The following is a 19850-nucleotide window of genomic DNA, read 5'->3' on the forward strand; positions in this document are numbered from 1 at the left end:
CCTCTCCGGAGATAACATGACCAGACCCCGGAGAGGAGTTGTAAAACTCCTGACAGGGCAAACAGATAAGCTAGAATAAGATAAAGTCCATGCCCGGGAAAAACTGGACCAATCAAGGATGGACCCGTACTAACCCCCTTCCCTCTAAGAAATTTTATGGGTTTTGCCTACAAAAACTAACTTCCCCAAGAAAGAGTAACTCTTCCCTGCCTCACTTGAGATGGCTTGAGTTGAGTTCCCTCTCATGACTTGTAACAGATAAACCTTGCTTTTGCATTCTGGTATGCTCGTCCTTGGTGGTCTCTCTGGGGGTTACGATCTGGGCACAACATATAGGTTTGAATTTTATTTCACAACAAGGAAGAAATATTTCTATAGATTGCATTTAAAGGGGCTGCAGGAGGAACTTCATAATTACATGTCAGGATTGTGTAATTTCACAGTTACCTAAACAGTGTACCTAGAAGGTGGGATATAATTAGGGTTTTATGGTCATGTTGAACGTTCTGAAACGATGATGCCCCCTGACAAAATGTGGGCTTATTATGGAACTTTAGGTCAAATCCATAATTATATAGAGAAAATTGCAAATTCAAACTATGAAAATATTTTTTTCACTTTCAGAACACAGATTGCCTTTTAGGTTTCAGGTAGGAACAAAGACAATCTTTTATACAGTTAATGGGGGTAAAAATGAATCTAGACAAAATAACTTTTCATTGGCACTGACATACTGTGACATTAAATCTCATGGAGCTACTTACGAACATACCTTCAGTTATGTTAGCTAGATTAAAAAAAATTGAAGACAAAAACCCCAAGAAAACTCTTTCCAGTCAAATTAGTGGTTAATATCTTAAATTTTATTAAAACTTACTATTATAAATTTTATTTGGCAGGGTCAATGGAAAGAGAAGTTACATTTGTGAAATTAGCTTGTTAGCATAGTACCATGATCTTAAAGATATATGGAGGTATGTTATTTGTTAGCAAATGCTTTCCTTTACAAGGAACCAGTATGAAGCAGAGGGGTTTTTACACTGCCTGTAACTAAAGTATTTCTTCAATTGAATACAAATATACTATGCATGTAAAAATACAAGAAAGTTTGTTTTCACAATATTTATCACTCTTCTGCCTACAGCTAAGGTTTTCTCCTTCTTCTATGGTAAAATGCACTTGAGTAGCCCATAAGCCTTCACAACTTTGCACAGAGCATTTCCAGCATCATATCATCCATGCTGACTGCACCAATGATGGGTCTGAAAAAGAGTTCAGTGATGGCATCAGTATTGATGAATCTCAGCAGGAAAAGGGCGCTATTCAGTTCAGCCGATCTGATCGGGTACTCTCTCTGCATCATCCTGATGTGCTCACTGAGGATCTGCTGAGTTCTCCACTGAAGGCCCTGGATGTACTTCACGCACTGCAGGCCAGGCAGGTCTGGAAGTAGAGAAATCTCTTTATTTCAAACAGCTCACTACAGAGATCTTTACATTTTTAGACCACATTAATTGTTCTTGTCGCTTCCCAATTAAAAAGTGCTCAAGCTTCTTGGTTAAAAGGGTTTTCTGTGGCAAGAATAACACACTAACAACAGTCCTAAGTTTCAGAAGCAACACTTTGAAGAATGAAAGAACATGCACTCATTTCTATTGAATATTCAGTAGGTTTGTGCACACACACTGGTGGTGAGCCAACGAAAGCACACTTAGAATATAACTGACTGCATCACAGCTCCAGTTCATGTTCCACGAAAAGGTAAAAAAAAAAATGATGTTTCAAGGGAAATATACCCATGAGAAATATACCAGCTGATAGTGATAAGTTTTGCCAAATTGCACATATTTTGCCATTCTTTCCCACACTTATACTGATTGTCAGTCATTAGATTGTAAACTTCACAGCCATAAACTGTAACTCATGTGTTTTCTATTATTGGACTTTAAGCTGTTATTACTCTAGAGGATCATAATGAATTAAATGGTAAGGATTAATATTTTATTCACTAACCATGATTTCCAAATTGGAAAAAAAGTTAAAAAATATGATTCTCATGAATGTTCCAAAGGATTCTTTTGGAGAAAAGAACTGACAGAAAAGTCTGTTGTTATTTTTTTAAAAGCATCCTCTTAGGGACATTGAAAGGTTTTATAAAAGATAAACATAAAAACATCACAGAGTGTAAGATGATTCGAAAGCAACTTTGAAACAGATTTGGTTTAAATGATGATATAATTTTGCTTCCTTTTGTTACCAAAATTCAACGGAAGAATATTTTAAAAGCATTATGCTTTAAAAATAATAATCCTGAAAGAAAAGAAGCATTCCTATTATAGGCAAATATCAAATTATAAAAATCAACACAATAAAGAAACACCTTATGTAGATTATAATTCGGATTTCAACAGTCCATGCATTTATACCCTCCTTTTCTATTTCTACCCTGATACCCAAGCTTTAATCTCTACTTGATTGTGTGTATGCCCCACTGAGAAAGTTCCTCTACGTCTAAATAGGCTTGAGGTTTGCCCAAGCTGCATTTGTGAAGGCACCCATTCCATTTCACCCCACAGCCCCTGGCCCTCTCCTTAAAGTAACTAACTTTCCCTCTTTGCATTCCAAATTCTTTTTAGGATACAAACGAAGAGGTTTCCTTCTGGCATTCTTATGCATACTGTTTTGTTTGCCTCCTGGCCAACTCCTCCTCACATCTTCGTGCCACACCCTACTTGTACTCTTCCACCCACACAAAACTTCAATGTAGGGACAGAAAAAAGGCAGATGGATTCCACAGTTTACATATCTCCTTTTCTTTTACTTATCTCCGTGTGTTAAAACCCATTTATATGTTTATATATAACTGACCCATTTATATGTTTATATATAACTGAAAACTTTGTGTATCTTTATTATATATAAGGTTTTAAACATAAAGATAAGGGGATGCAGAAAGGTAATCAGGAAAGAGGTCACACGTTTTACAGACGTTACATTGTGCATAAATGCGGGTGCATTATTATTTAAAGACACAGTTTGGCAGGATAAACTCCTACTGAGAGAGTACTCAAAAAATAGAGGAAGAAAGAGAGGGAGGAGAGAGGTAGGGAGAGGGAGAAGGGGAGGGAAGGAGAGATGGACAGGGAGGAAGAGAGGAGGGAGGAAGAGAAGGAGGGAGAGAGCCGGAGAAGACACAGGAGGAGGAGGGAGGGAGGGAAGTAGGAGTGTGTGTGTGTGTGTGTGTGTGTGTGTGTGTGTGTGTGTGTGTGTGTGTTGGGGGGGGCAACGGACATGAAACAGGGTCAAGGAAAGTGGGAAACTACTGGAAATACCGATTTCTGAAAGCTAAGACCTGGTCTCCACTTTGAATCTCAATAGAGCAGGATTAACAACTGGCTGAAAGAGTGAGAAAACTGTTTCTCAGATGGCCTCAAAAAATCACCTAAACCACTTGTGTTTGCAGACTTGCAGAATCTGGGCTGGGCTGAACTACAAACTCCCGAGAGGAGGAGCTTGGGAAGACTTATCCCCCACCACCCCCCCACCCCGCACCCAACACAAGCTCTTCTTAAAGGCAAATTTGGAAAACAGGGGAATAAGAAGAGCTTGTGTGAAATGAGCAAAAACTTTTTTTAAAAAGTTAAGCTACTGGACTTGAGGGAGAGCTAAAGAGGGAAGAAAGAGCCATGTCCCACGAAGGCAGAAACTTCTGTGGCAGCAGATAATAAAAGTAGAGCGCCAAGTAAAAAGCTTACTTCTCACCCCCCCCCCTCCATACAGTACCGAGTTTCCGGCAGAAGCTCACCCACTTGGTGGGGTATTCGGGATGTGTCCATCTGCTTTGCAGAATCTGTCACAAGGCCTCACGTGGGCTCCAACACCCCTATAGCCACTGAAAACTCCGAAGTGCCTGTGTGCGGAGGTGGTGCTTTTCTGACCTGGTGAGACAGTGCACAAGGCTTACCTGGGTTAAAGAGCACGGTCCCCTTCAGATAGGCATACTCCTTGGTATCGATGTTCAGACTCCAGCACTTGATAAAGAAGCTCTTTATGGCTTGGACCACTGCGGCTGAGGGCAGGTGCCCAGCCTCTGTGGACGACCCCATCTGTGGCTCCTCTGTGGCCTGGGACTCTGCGGGCTCCGCGCCCTCGGTCTCCTGCCGCCTGGTGGTGAGCATCTTCTGCAGCACGCTGGGCTCGGAGATCTCCATCATCTCGAAGTGCAGGTGATCTTGGGCCAGCTCAAGCATGAGTAGGGGGGCCCAACAGCTCCTCACCAGCACCAGCTGCTGATCCAGGGGCAAGATCTGGAAGCAGGGCAAGTACTTGACGAAGCGCAGCGTCTTCAGCAGGCCAGCCGACGCTGCCTCGCACACCACCTGTGGATTCTTGAGTGCCAGCGGACGCTGCACGCCAGACGAGGCGTCCCACCTGGGCTGCTCTTCGGGAGCCGCGGGCGTTTGATCCGCGCTCCCGGGCGTGCCAGAGGCAATGCTGCTCTGCTGGGGCTGCTGGTCACCGCACCCGTAGCCGCTGCGGCATAGGAGCGCCATGGCCTGTGCTCTCTGCAGCCCCTCTGAGGCACCCACACTCTGCGTACAGTAGGACAGCTGCCACCACTCGCCTCCGCGACGTGCCTCGGGCGCTTCCGGAGCCACGTGCGTCTGCTTGGCGCTAGTGAGCAAGCTGTACAAGATGCTGCCCTGCTTAGGGTGCTCTTCTCCGCAGAAGCAACAGCGGTACAGGAACGAGGGGGCCGGGCCGGCCGGCGGCCCCTCTCTGCCCACCAGGGGCTCGGCGCTGCCACAGGCGCAGCCCCAGCACGGAGCTCCGAATCGCACCCTGGGCGCCTCTGTCACTGCGCTTGACTGCTTGGCGCTAGTGAGCATAGAGTAGAGGATGCTGCCCTGGCGCGGGTGGTTCTCCCCGCAAAAGCAGCAGCGGTACAGGAGGGACATGGCTTGCCCGCCGGGCAATCCCTCCCTGCCCACGAAGGGCTGAGCGCCGCAGGCGCAACCCCAGCACTGAGCCCCTAAGCGCACCTTGGGCTCTTCCGGAGCCGCGTGCTTCTGCTTCGCGCTCATCAGTAGATTGTAGAGGATGCTGCCCTGCCACGGGTGGTCCTCACCCGCCATGGCCCGAGGCTCCTGCAGCCCGTTCTGCCCAGTGGCCGCCGCCTGGGACTTATTTATACTGAGCGCGCACGCAAGCGCGTCCGCCTCCTCCCGCCTGGACAAGGGCGCAGAGGGGGACGCGCCGTTGTGCTTGAATGTGTGTGCTCATGACCTCGGAAGTTCAAAAGGTCAAAAACCCCTTAGAAGCTGGAAATCCAAGGGGAACATCTCAACGCTGGGTCTCCTGGACCGTCCCTTCCTTCCTCACTCGACCCCTTCTTTCCCTACCTGGGGCAGAAGAGAGCAGTGAGCCTGGGGCAGCAAGTTAGGGCTCTGTTCCAACTCTCGCCGCTGGACTCCGAAGTCTAATGTATTCCCTTTATTGGAGGAAAAAGTGCTTAAACGGAAAAATAGTCCATTTCTATGGCATCTTCATAAACTTTTATGGAACGATCACAATTTGTCTAACTTGTGTTTTGTATAATGTTTGGAGCGTGAGCTCTCTTTTTCTAAGACCTTGAAAAGTGTAGAGCCCCCAGATTAGTACCATAAGCATCACACCTGGAGGCTGAAATGCCTTCTCTCCAGCCCCAGCCAAACTACCTGAGTGTGAGTTTTAATGAAATTCATACCCAGGCTATACATAAGCACCTTAAATCTGAAAATCAATGTTGGAAGCAGGCAATAATAAATATTCAGTTTAATTCAACCAGTCACTCCTTGTGTCCTAGATGCTTGGATCAATGAGCTGGGGGGTGGGGGGGTGCTGTAAACAGTATGCACTTGTAGCTGAATCTTGGAAACACAATAACCACAAGATTGCTAATGCGAGAACTTCTTATACTTTTGTAGAAGCAGAAAGCTGATAACTGTTCCTGTTCGCAACCATCCTAAGATACTAATGACAAATACCAGAATCAGAAAGCCTGAATGCTGGCATTTGTCATAGAACCTCCTTTCTTTAGTCTCACACAGACATGAGACCAGGGGCCTCTCTCTATTCAACTATGTGAATTTTGTGTAACTTGCTAATTCTAATACCCACGAGCTTCCTAACTTGAAGAGTGCAAGCCTTTGGCCTTACTGAACAGGAAAGGGGATTAGAGCATACCAATTGGTATGGGATCTATCTCTCTCTTCCATTCCCCTGTGGTGGTATTGTGTTCCCCCGAAATATTGTGCACTCTAATAAACTTATCTGGGGTCAGAGAACAGAACAGCCACAACATTAAACATAGAGGTTAGGCAGTGGTGGCACACGCCTTTAATTCTAGCATTCCAGAGGCAGAAATCTGCCTGGATCTCTGTGAGTTCAAAGGCACACTGGAAACAGCCAGTCATGGTGACAAGAGCCTTTAATCCCAGGAAGTGGTGGCAGGAGGCAGAAAGGTATTTAAGGCGTGAGGATGAGGAACTATAGCTGGTTAAGCTTTTAGGCTTTAGCAGCAGTTCAGCTGAGATCCATTTGGATGAGGACAGAGGCTTCCAGTCTGAGGAAACAGGATCAGCTTAGAGACAAGGTGAGGTGGCTGTGGCTTGTTCTGCTTCTCTGATCTTCCTGCATTCACCTCAATACCTAGCCCTGGGTTTGTTTTTATCAATAAGAACTTTTAAGATTCCTGATATATTCCCTCTCTTCCTCTTCTGTTCCCTCCCCCTTTCAGTTCTGTAGGGCCACTGAAAACACCCTCAATTTCCCCTTTTTCTTTTTGATAATTTCATACATGTTCAGAATTTACTGTGACCATATTCACCCCCATTAGCATCTCTTAGCCACCTTCTCTTGCTGATTTCATTCTCCCATTCTTCATCCCAACTAGTGTCCCTTCTACTTCCCTGTATTTATTTATTTATTTATTTATTTATTTATTTATTTATTTATATTTTATTTATTTTGTCTGATGCAGAGCTTGTATGGGTAGTCATAGCTGCTATGTGTTCAAGATTGCAATGGTTATGTCATGTCCAGAAGAAAGAGATTCATAACATTCTTCTCTTACAGTCTTTTTGCCATATCTTAGATAATGCACCCTATGTCTTGGAAGCATGATATAGATGTCCCATTTAGGGCACTAACTCAACTCAAATTAACTCAATGGTTAATTTGTTTATTGCCTATGATAGGCCCTATGGCACATAGGTTTAATTCCTTGCTCTGGGACTTGATGAACTCCATTTAAATCCTGGTTCTGTTATTTTGTAGTTCCATGGCCTTGAGGAACATACTTCTTATTGTTACTATAAAAAATATCACCACAAATGTCATGGTTTATAGTAACACAAATAACACAAATTTATTATATGACAGACTGAGACACCAGCTATCTGAAGTCAGTTTTGCTAGACTGAAATTACAGCACCATTCATTTCTGGTGGTTATAAGGAAGAATCTATTCCCTTGCCTCCTCAGGCTTCTAGAAACTACCCGCATTCCTTGGCTCGTGGACACATCAGTCTGTCTCCATCTGCTCCTCTGATTTTTTATGAAAGTTTGTAATTATGTTAAATCCACCTAGATAGTCCAGAAGGATATTGCCATCTCAAAATCTCAAACCTAACTACATCTGCAAAACTTTTGCTCAATAAATAAATTCACACCTTCTTATGACTAGGAACTGCCCATCTGTGGGGACACATTATTCAACCTACCATAGGAAAGTTCCTTAATGCATCTGTTCTTCAGCTTCTTTACATGTAAAAAGTGGACAGTAGTATCTGGAATACAGTTCATATGCATGAGTTAATTTGTTTAAAATTGTTAGAAGAATATTAAACGTGATAAGTTTCATTTTAGGACAACAGGGGATACATTAAGGATTGAGAAGTAATACTACAAAGCACTATCATTATGCTGTCTCTCTTGCTGAAGCTCATCCTCATTCTCTATTTAAGCATTTGTCTCCCTTATTCTTCATGTCCACATTTCCACATTCAAACCACTCATGGGTCATGTGATCTACAACAAGAACTCATATTGACAATGTTAGCTCATTGTCCATTCCATTATTTGTCATTTTGAATATTCAAGCTACTGTATTAATTAGGCTTGTTATTGCTGCTTAACAAGCAATAAAATATTTATTTTATTTTATTTTTAAAATATTTAAATTTTAAAATATTTTTTCTTAACCCACCAAGCAGCCCAGCTGAAAAACAGGCTACCCCAGTCTCCCACCTTAAGGTCATAGTGCTAGTATTTATTTTCTTCTTAGCACCTGATGATTTGTTTTGCTAATTAAATGATACTGATTGATTACCTCCCCCAATCCATACCAAAGCTGCTTATGTGGAAGGAATCTGTCACTCTGTACCTACCAATTGGTTCAATGTTCAACATACAGTAGATCCTCAAAATTTATTTATCAGGCAACTCTACCTTTTGAAAGAAAGGGCATCATAATCTAACAACATAGGGGCAGACCATTCCTAAACAATTACTGTGGTGTTGACTCTTTGAGGGAGGTAGTAGGCTTTGTTACATTCAGAGCTCCTGGTACAAATGTTGTTAAAATCCCTACAGCAAAGTAACAAGAGAACTGGGCTAACAGTTAAAAATTAGGACTCCTCTGTTCTAAAGATATAATGGGCTCTCAAAGTGTTCTTTGATTATTGTTATTTATAGATATGAATTATACAGCCATGGTCTTCTTGTGACCATTTTATTAATGCACTTAACATACTTTATCGTATCCACTCCCCATATTACACTCCTTTGCCATCTTCTCCTCTCAATTTCATGTAAAAAAGAAAACATGGTGATCATGGCTTATTCTGTCTGACATGATGATTTCACTTCCATTCTTCTTCTCCTGTGAACAATATGATTTCATATTTCCTTATGGCCGAATAAACTACGTTATGCATGTGTGCTACACTGTCTTTACTCATCCAGTGATGGACACTGACATTGATACCGTAACTTAGATATTATGACTAGTGCCATGATAAGCATGGGAGTATATGTATCTCTATTGCACACTGATTTTTATTCCTTTGGGATATACACTTTGTAGTGGCACAGCTGAATTACTTGGAAATTCTCTTTTTAGATTTTTTTTCAGAACCTCCATACTGATTCCCACAGTGGTTGAATTAATTGGCACTACCACCAACTTTTACAGGTTAGGTTTTCCCTGCAACCTTGCTGGCATTTGCTGTTTTTTTTTCTTCATCATAAGAAATATTATTACTGGATGATAGAATTTCAAGGTAGTTTTAATGTTCATTTCCCCCATGGCTAAGGACACTGAACTTTTTTTTTTTTTTTTTTGGTTTTTCGAGACAGGGTTTCTCTGTATAGCTTTGTGCCTTTCCTGGAACTCACTTGGTAGCCCAGGCTGGCCTCAAACTCACAGAGATCCGCCTGCCTCTGCCTCCCGAGTGCTGGGATTAAAGGCATGCGCCACCACCACCCGGCCAAACACTGAACTTTTTACTCATATACTTATCTACTTCTTTTGAAAACTGTCTGTTTGCATCGTTTGTTCATTAATTAATTGGATTATTTGGAGCTTGGGTATGTGAAATTTTTAGTTCTTTCTATAGTTTATATATTGATCCATTGTCAAGTGTATAAATCAATTCAATGCATCATCTTATGTTATCTTTCTCTGTCATGAAATGTGGACAAATTTCTATAAATTAATATTAATATGTACTCCCCCTGTTAAGCATTTAAAAGATTTTTATATCTTCCTCTCAATATGATTATTTACAGAAACATTTGCTGCCCCTTTATTAAGTACAAATGGAAATATATTAACTTAAATGTATAATCCTTTGTTTCTGATGTTCTGCCATTTAGCAGAGTATCATGTTAAATATAGCATTGCAAACTAGATTTTTGTTTGTTTTGTTCTGACACAGGATCTGATGTATCTCAGGCTGGCCTCAAACTGCTGTGTAGTCAAGGATGACCTTGAACTTCTGATCCTCCTGCCTCTGCCTTTTGAATATTTGTCTTATAGGCATGCATGACTAGAATAGGTTTAAGCAGGGCAGGAGACTTATCCCAGGGGCCTCTGGAATGCTAGGTAAGCTATCTAACAATTACGTTACATCCCTGGCTGTGAACTAATTTAAATACGTGCACCTTAACTAAATGCCTTTCAATGATTTCCTTAAACATCTTTTATCTTCTCTACTATGTTTTTAAACATCCTGGAAACTTAAACCTATTTGGTCTTACTTGAATCTTTCACAACACTCACGTATTTGTTGCCTTTTGAGTCTGGATTTTCGGTTAGTGTCTATGATTGGAACTTGAGTCCAGTGCTGAGAGAAACGTGAATTTGTAATGTGCTTGTTCTTGTTCCTCTTCTTTCCCAGTAGCTGAGTCTTCTCATTTTTTTGCATTTTCCCTTGAAGTTGTGATCTGATCTCCTGTTTGCAACTCTGAAGGACTTTCTGAGCTCTTTGGATTGACTGTTTCCAAAGAGAGATTGCCTGTTTGTCCTTCAGAAGCATTCATCCTTGGAAATGTCAGGAGAAAACTGACTTCATATTTCCACTTTCCTTTTTTTTTTCTGAACAAATGGCTCCTGGGAAGCAAAATCATCCAAATACACCAATGTGCTTTGCTGGCCTGCTGGGCACTACAGGATTACCAAAGACATAACCTTCTAAGGCAGTCACAGACGTTCTCATTTGATTTGTTCCATAGTCTCAGACCACTATGATAGCAAGACAAAAGGACGCTTATCAAATTAACCTGTCATGTGCTGAGTCTGTCCCTAACTGCAATTCAGATATTAACATTGACTCATTGTGTGATGACCTTGGCCAGTTGGACATCTGCTTTGTAGAATCCATTATCTGTTCCAACTCAAGGTGGGAGTAAAGCTGTTCTGCCTGCCTGAATACAACCTTCAACTTCAAAGTAATGCAGTTTTCGTTAAAGGATGTAGGAGTCAAGTCCAGGTGGGGATAAGATTGGATAAAATTGTAAAACCGACCTTTGGCCGTGAGCTATGTGACCTTAGAAGACTGGATGATTTGAAACTTGATACAAATTTTCAGTCTGGGCTTATCAGAGCTGGAATCTCATAGACTTCAGTCCTTTCAGTAAATGGGTGACAGGGAATATCAGTGGTGTTTTCTTTATTTTTTGAGGGTAATATTGTGTAAACAGTATTACAGATGAAGAGTAACTCATAAAATCCATTGCCTTCTAGATGAGCTATAGAAAAGGTAATCAACCATTCTAAGGGTGGATTCCACTTGCTGAGCTGTAATTACCACTTCCCTAATCACTGTAATCCTGAAATATTCTAAAACCAACTTTCTTAATCAAACAGCCACCAAATATAACATTCATCAAACTGATTTACTTTGTACTAAATCTGCTGATTTGTGAATCCATACTCATATCAGATGTTGGCAAAAGTGTCTACCTGATAAACTTGACCAACTCATAGTTTTGAAAATTAGTGACTCATTGACTTGGCTGGTTACCAGGAGACCAATCCAAGCTGATAGGGCACATGGGGTTTCTGATAATAGTTTTAGTGACAGACTCCTGTCCTATATGAGGCTGTAATTCCTAGGAAATTGCTTTGCTTTCCCCCTGGCTTTTCTTAGCAACGTATTCTTCACAATCATCACATCTATACTGCCCATGAAAAGGCATATTGAAAGCACATAGAACTGCAGAATGCAGCAGAGAGTGAAGAATTTCTTCCATATTTACTTCTCTTTTCACTTCACTAAGTTGCTCAGCCTTTATGCCTTTCACCTGATTGTGTGGCTTTTAGCAATTAGGTTGGCCCTTCAGTGTGCTGAGTACCAACTACCTGTCTTAACAACATCAATTTTTAGTTTAACAATCAGTACGGTGAGGGCAAACACATTTTCTTTGCTTACTCTGCAAAGTTATTGAATCTACAAAATAATGTTATATATCTTTAAGAAACGTTAGCAGCATTTGAGAAATGTGAATTATTAAAACTAGATTGTGATTTACGTCAGTAGCATTAGATTTTCTGAAGTTATGTTTCCCAATTATACAAAATTTGTGCATTCCAAAGCCTCTTGTTTACATTATACATGTGCTCATGCACCAGGATCGCATCCTGATCCCACTTTGCTGCATTCTTACATACGCCTTTCCTTAATTCCTCGTCGGAAATCCACTCTGTATGCTTGCTGTCTGCCTTCTTTCTCATTTTCTTGGCTATTACAACTGAGCACACATGTTTATTGGATTATTTTTGATTGGTGGGCTGGATTATGAGAATAGAGACTGAAGCATTCTGTTATATTTCTAGGACTAAAAACAGTTCCTAGAGTGTGGAACATGATTGATAATGTGGCCTGTTTATTCTCCCTGTCTTCTGTGCATGACTGAATTCCTGGAATTTCTTTTCATTCTTTTGTTGGCTGAGCAAATTATTATTATTCTATGGACAATTCCATAATTACTCACCTGAACAATTATCAAACACCCACATCTGCCCTTCCTTCTTCTTCCTCTTCTTCCTCTTCTTCTTCTTCTTCTTCTTCTTCTTCTTCTTCTTCTTCTTCTTCTTCTTCTTCTTCTTCTTCTTCTTCTTCCTCTTCCTCCTCCTCCTCCTCCTCCTCCTCCTCCTCCTCCTCCTCCTCCCCCTCCCCCTCTTCTTCCTCCTCCTTCTTTTTTTTTTTTTTTTTTGGTTTTTCAAGACAGGGTTTCTCCATGTAGTTTTGGTGCCTGTCCTGGATCTCGTTCTACAGACCAGGCTGGCCTCAAATTCATAGAGATCTACCTCGATCTGCCTCCCGGGTGCTGGGATTAAAGGCGTGCGCCACCGCCGCCCGCCCTGCTCTCTCTTCTTTATGAGCCTTGTTCAGTGCTCTGCCAGCTAGAAATTCTCTTTCTCAGCAAGTTTTACATTTTTTTAAAGTGTATTTTTGTTGTGTGTTTTCTGGATCATGTTTTATTCTTTGCTAGTTTATCAATGTAACTATATCCCCTTTCCATCTTCAAAACTACATTCAAATCACTGTCCCATAATTATAATGGATTTGTCCCATCTTTACCATTTGCTTTATCACCTCAGTAGAATCTTGTGAGAAGAAGGAAATGTATGTGTTCTTCTACCTTCTGACTTGAGCCATAAGCTCCTGGACCACAGTTTATCAAACATAAAACTCATGTATCTCTAACTGTCTTTCCCCATCTCTCTCATTCTCTGTCTGTCTGCCTCTGTCTCTGTCTCTGTCTTTCTGTCTCTCTGTTTCTGTCTCTGTCTCTGTCTCTGTCTCTCTCTCTCTCTCTCTCTCTCTCTCTGTGTGTGTCTTAACTGTACAATAGAACTGGGCGTGATGACATGTACTTGTAATTCATTCTCTTAGTTTGGGGAAAGGTACTATGGCTGAAGGAACACAAGTCTGAGATCAACCTGGGCTACATAGCAGATTTGGGGCCAGCATAGGCTAGATACATAGCTCCATAGTAAGACCCTGTCTCAAACAAATCCATAGCTTAAAATGAGAAGATATACAATTGCACAATACAAAGGACTATCACAGGGACATAGTCCACAAAATTCAGAATGTTAGAAGTTAGTTTTACAGGCCAGTAAAATGACACTTCTGTTATCTTCTTGGTAGAGTTGTAATAGATGAAAGAAGTAACAATAGAGGATAGATCCTCAAAACTGATTCCGTATTCAGCAATATTAGTATTTAATGTTGGCATCCCACAAGTAGTAGAGGATGCATGCAAATAACAAAGGAAATATTTCATGATAATTCTGCTAAAATCCCCAAACTTACAAACACAAGTTTGGTGTTCCTCTTGCATCTTGATTTTTGTGCAAGAAGGAAGTAGCTTGTGTGTTACTGGGATCTTTTAAGACTGCAGATAAGCTTTAATTTCATAATAAATGCCTTCTTTTCAGACAGAAAAGGTCATACCAAATAGGCTCAACTTGTTAAATGGGTTGAACTTGTTTAGCATCTGTTAAAAGTTCATTTAACGTTTTTATTATGATTATATATTGATTTGCTAGGTATCCTTTTAAAGTTCTTTGATTAAGGGTCAGTAGAGCATAGCCTTTCACATTTCAAGGCCATTAAGTCCTATTAAAAGGGTAAATTGTATAATGCATTGCTTCACTCTGTGCAAACCTCAGCTGTATTTTATTAAAGTGCAGCATACAGTGCTTTTCATTAGCACTCAATCACTTACATACAATATGAAAGGGAGGTCCAAACAATCATACTTAAGTAAAATTCTAAATGTAGCCCTTAGAGCCATGGGGAGGAAGTAAAATGTTCTGTGATAATCACAAATTATAGTATTTCATTTAAAATACTATACATTTCACACATTTATAGAATTTCATTGTATGAAATTCTCAAAGAATTAATTAAAATATTAAAAAAATAAAATACCCTATGCAAGAAAAGGAAGACTCTTATATACTGTTAGTGGAAATGCAAATTAGTGCAGCTATTGTAGAAAATAGTATCCATGCTCCTCAGAAACATAATAAATACTACCATATGGTTCCCCCAAATACCAGTACTGGATATGTATCTATAGGAATTGAAATCAGTCTACTAAAGAGATATCTATAATATTGTATTTATTGAAGCATTATTCCCTGTACCCAATGCATGGAATTAGCGAAAATGCCCATCAACACATAATGGATGAAAGCAATGTAGTACACACACGCACTGGGATATTGTTCATTCATAATACATAAGGAAATGTTGTTATTAGTGGAAGCATGGATAGAAGTAGAGGATACTACAATAAGTCAAAAGATCCAGTTACAGACAGACAAATTCTGATGTTCTCATTTTTGTGTGGAAGCATAAATGTTGATCTTATAAAAATAGAGTCAAAGAGTTTATGAATAGTAGGGGGAGAGCAAAATAGAGGTTAGATAATAGGTAACAAAACTCCATTACACAAAAGAATAAGTTCTAATGTTTTACATCATAATGTGAGGATTACAACCCAAAACAATTTATTATGGATTTTAGAAAAAGCTAGACAACAAGATTTACAAGGTTACTAACATGAAGAGTGATAAGTTGGAGATGGAAATGTTAATTACCTAGTTTGATCAGTACATGTCATATGCATGCACAAAAATATCATAGTCTAGCCCATAAATACATTTAATTATTGGGCTAATGTTCTAAAATGGCTCTATAATATAGATATTCATAGTACACTATGTCTTGGCTACATAACCAGTGTTTTCAAATAAGTATCACCTGGGAACTTTTTAGGAATGCAATATCGCTGAGCTTACTCCATACCAATGGAGTGTTTGAACAAGATGACCAGATGGTTTATATTCACATTAAAGTGTGAGGATCTCTCTGTAAACCCTGGCTTCTCAAATATGGCTGAATTTTAGCATCATTTGGAGAGCTTAAAAAATTCTGAGGCTCTAGTTACATAAAGCAGAATATGCCCTGGACACAACTGATAAGAAGCAGACAGGACAGGTAACCCCAATAAACAGCTACTTTGAGAATAATGGGTATAAAAATAAAACCCAATATTGTCTTATTTGTATTATAATGTGAAGAAATCATCATATTTGGCATAGTAAAGTCTTCATAAAACATGAATCAATCTTAAAATGAGATTGTAATTAATGGAAATAATACATCCCATGCCACCATCTAAATTTAGCTTATCTTATTAGCAAAATGATAAGGAGATGGGACAGAAACTGTGGTACTAATGAGTAACACTTGAAAGTTGGGGTGATGGGCAGTTAAACTCCACACTTGGAAGTAACAGAACACAGGGCTTTCATAGCAAGAGTTCACTATACAAGCTATTATGCTTAGAAAAAGTTTAGTACTGAAGTCTCATTTGGAAAATCTAGATTCCAGGAAACTGCAAGTGGATCTCTTGTGCTCTCCTAACTTGTTGAGAGCATCCATATAATATATAGCACCTAAGGGAGTCATAAGAAATGGAAAGGCCAGGTCCTATGCCTGCCTTAGCTTGGGTCCTCATCACTCCACCAGTGTGGCAAGTATTGCAAGGAAGAATGCCTCAGGTTACATGAACAAGCCTGATGTCAATGAGACAGGAATATGTAAGCCTGCTAATGAAAGGAAGGCATTCTCATGTCATCTAGCACAGTAGTACTTACACTGCAGAAATTTTCTGTTCCTCATAAGATGAAGTTGTGTCTTATAGAAACTTACAATTCTTCATTAAAATTGTATCAATGTGTTAAAATATTAATAACAGTCTACTATTAGCATAAACTTTGAAATAATGACATTTTCTTATATTTAAAAAATTTCATTTCTAAACTTTAACTTTAAGACTGTAGACCCAAGTCTCATGGTAGCACTATTTTAGCTGGTACAGGGAAATACCATAATCCATTGTCAGGACTAGTATTTAATAATATGAGATATCAGAGAAAAGAAAACACTTATATAAAGTTCCCCTACTGTACACAAACAATTCATGTTTCAACTATATTCACGAATCTATTATTAAAAATATAATCCTCATGTTCAACTCTCCTATGGTCACTAAACCCCTTCCACAGAGTATGACCAATTGTTTTTCTCATTACTCTAAGGAAGGAGTAAAAGTATAATGCTGAGATCATAATCAATTGTTCAGATTAGATGAGTCAAAATTTTTTCAGATTTTAAAGTCAGGATCTCTAGCCTTCCTCTGCTCAATATGAAAGCATTGCAAAGTCCAGATTCTGTTTTCCATTTTCCAGTCAAGTGAGTTAATAGGCCTTAACTTTTCATTTTCTTTACTAACATTAACTAAACAAGCACTTAACATAAGAAGGGTCAGCTCTGCTCCATAAATGCTAACAAAAACAGAGGAAAATAAACTACTAATAATAGTTTCCTTCCTTTCCAAATGTAACATACCTGTATTTTGAACACATTCATCCCTTAGTATATTAATTTCTTAAGATGTGACAAATATGTTATTTAAATCCTGTGAAATCTACCATATTTTTTTCTGTTTTACATGGTCCATGGAGGCTCTCCTACATTGTGCTGCTCCTACAAATTCTATGATGGGGTTCAATTTTCTCATGGTTAATTAGGCAAAGGCTTTTTTTTAGTTAGCTACCCTTTTTCTTGCCATGATTACATGCCTGACTGGAAAAAATTAAGAAGGAAAGTTTAACTTTGGGTCACATTTCAACAGACAGTCTATCATGGAGAGAAAGGCAGGGCAGTAGGAGAGGGTCACAGCGCTGCCAATGGGAACTTGCTTGAGCAACTCTGGAAGTAGAGAGTTATGCCCAGCTCAGTGCACAGGGAACCCTATGAGGTGGTGTTTCCCATATTAGCCTAGGTCTTAGCTCCTCAGCTAATTCTCTACGGGAATTTCCTCACAGAGATATATAATAGTTCAGTTTATTAACAGCCTACATGTTTCTTAGTTCAATCAGGTTGATAATTGAAATTAGTTTCTACTGTAGGATATGAGCAGGTAACTATAATTGGAAATTGTTTAGACATAGATTACTTAAATCTTTACTGATGAAAGTAATGTGTTAAGCTTACAGACCTCCACAAACCTCAAATTCATTCACCACGTGTACTTTAAATGTAACTTTTGGTGTACTATTGAATAATGGCACTCTATCCATTCAAGGGATTTTATGAGCACATATATTTCCTGTACCATGCTAAGTATTTTGTTTGTTTCTTTCAATTTATAAGTCTTGTAACTAAAGTATATATCTTCAAAAAAAAAAAGGCTCAGCAACACCTTTTCTTATAATCATTTGTAAATTAGTTCCTATAGGGCTCAAGGGATTTACCTGGAGGAGGAAGAGTCTTTTGGGTGGCAGGTATAAATGGCCAAGTATTTAGAGTAGAAAAATCATGACATGTTAGGGAACTGAAAAATGATTAATGTCACTGAAGCAGAATGTGACAAGGATGAAGTGAAAAAAATTAGAAGCCACTGTTACTAATTGCAAAGATGTCTAGTTAATTAACATGTTCTGAATTCAACTGATGAATGTTAGTTTGTATGTGTGTGTATATATATTTGTTGCATTACCTTTCCCTGGGGAGATATAAAAAATATGCTTTCATCTCCAGAAAGGGCACAGAAAACACATCAAAGAAACTTCTATCCAAGAGATGGTTGGTGGAATAATTAGTTTAATTAGGGCATCTTACAGGAGCGTGGGTGACTTTTAGGTGGATAAACCACCAAGGAAAGTCTTGCATATGTCTATATGTCTGTGTTGTGAATACTGCCCATCCCCCATGGTTCATGCACCAACCCAAATGCTTATACGTCCTAAGGGGAGGAATCTTGTGAGCCCCTTATGTGCTTCCTCATGAGTTCTCTCCCTTTCATGCCAAAAATTTAGTGGTCCCAATCTTATGCTGGTCTTCTGTGAGTCTTCACAGCTACTGAGAGCTCAAATAGAATACAACTATGTAGTGCCTGGACGTTTTACAGCCGTATTTAAAAAGAAGCCTGACTCTCTTTTTCTTACATTCATAGACATAAAAAATTTTGAATTGATTATTCTGCAACAAATAACCTGGCAGAAGAGGAATTATGGAGTTCGCCATGGTTTTGAGGTTTCTACCTGACTAAAGAATTCACTTTTTTAAGCATATGCTTTTCTTTGGTTGGAGGAGCACAATACTTCAAATACTGATATCATAGTAGCTTCAGAGTTTCTATATGCCCATAATCATGTCATAGACATTCTTAAAAACAAAAAAATCATATCTGAGTAAAGTAGATTTCTAATTATTAGAATATTTTATCATTACAATATTGTTTGACAGTTTTGAATTCTGATTAATTTACATAAACATATGTACCCAGTAAAAGAGTCAGATAGTTTAAATGCAGGATTTTATGCCCTTTTCTTTCTTCTCGTGATAACTTTTGACTCTCTCTCAAGACATTGTATATTTCTTCTTTGAGTGTATCCAAATGTTCGTTTCAATCTCACATTCTTTTTAATCTTTGAGATTATGATATAACTACATTTCTTCCTTCCCTTTTCTTGCTCCCACACTCCTCTTCCTGCTTTCCTTCTAATTCATGGCTACTTTTTTTTCACCAACTGTTATTGCATGCATATGTGTATTCACATCTTCTTTTTAAAACTTAGCTGAGTATGGATAAATATGTTTTTGAAAACCAGTCATTCAATTCAAAACAACAGAATAGAAATTCCCTTCTGTTTTACCTACAAATTGACCTGCATGCAAATTCCTGGCTTTTAAGTGTTTTCAATATTTGTTAGGATTTAGCATGGGCACCATTCTATTGTTTCTGTCTGATAGCATTGCCAGCCTTCCAGTCAAAAGACAACTTTATCTCCAGCCATCAAATCTCCTTTCCAAGAAGCAGGAAGATGGATGGTACACTAATTAGGTGGTAAAAGTCTCTTAACATATTTACTAGTAAAGTAATGTGCCACCATTTTCTCTACACCTCACTGAACTTAACCTAGTAACAAACATAGCTTAGGGAAAATGGGGAAAGTAATTTTATTTTATTCATTTTGCATTTTTGATTGAATTATTTTCCCTACCCCAAATATTTCCATCCTCTCTCTCTCTCTCTCTCTCTCTCTCTCTCTCTCTCTCTCTCTCTCTCTCTCTCTCTCTCTCTCATCTAAAAAAAAACAAGATCAAAATAAAAGATCAGTAAGACCAAAAAAAAAAAAATGAAGCAGAAACTCCACAAAAAAACTCTAAGGAGTTTGTTTTGTGTTGGTCAACTACTCCTGGGTATGGGACCTGCCC

General features: G+C 39.3%; 1 protein-coding gene across 1 annotated transcript; it reads right to left on the minus strand.

Moving 5' to 3' along the window:
- Nucleotides 1-841: 841 nt before the first annotated feature.
- Nr0b1 (nuclear receptor subfamily 0 group B member 1) lies at nt 842-5189 on the minus strand. The gene is made up of 2 exons (XM_006987528.3): nt 3965-5189; nt 842-1443 (listed from the first exon to the last, which is right to left on the minus strand). The coding sequence occupies exons 1-2, from the start codon at nt 5133-5135 to the stop codon at nt 1199-1201; spliced, it is 1416 nt and encodes a 471-aa protein (XP_006987590.1). The 5' UTR covers nt 5136-5189; the 3' UTR covers nt 842-1198.
- Nucleotides 5190-19850: the final 14661 nt, after the last annotated feature.

Source organism: Peromyscus maniculatus, chromosome X (genome assembly GCF_049852395.1).
Source record: "Peromyscus maniculatus bairdii isolate BWxNUB_F1_BW_parent chromosome X, HU_Pman_BW_mat_3.1, whole genome shotgun sequence".
NCBI lineage: Eukaryota > Metazoa > Chordata > Mammalia > Rodentia > Cricetidae > Peromyscus > Peromyscus maniculatus.

Excerpts from the sequence above, each read along its gene's own strand:
- Nr0b1 (XM_006987528.3), bottom strand. The coding sequence starts at position 5,135 with ATGGCGGGTGAGGACCACCCGTGGCAGGGCAGCATCCTCTACAATCTA. Across the intron at positions 1,444-3,964 it reads GACCGTGCTCTTTAACCCAG|ACCTGCCTGGCCTGCAGTGC; the intron begins GTAAGCCTTGTG and ends CTCTACTTCCAG.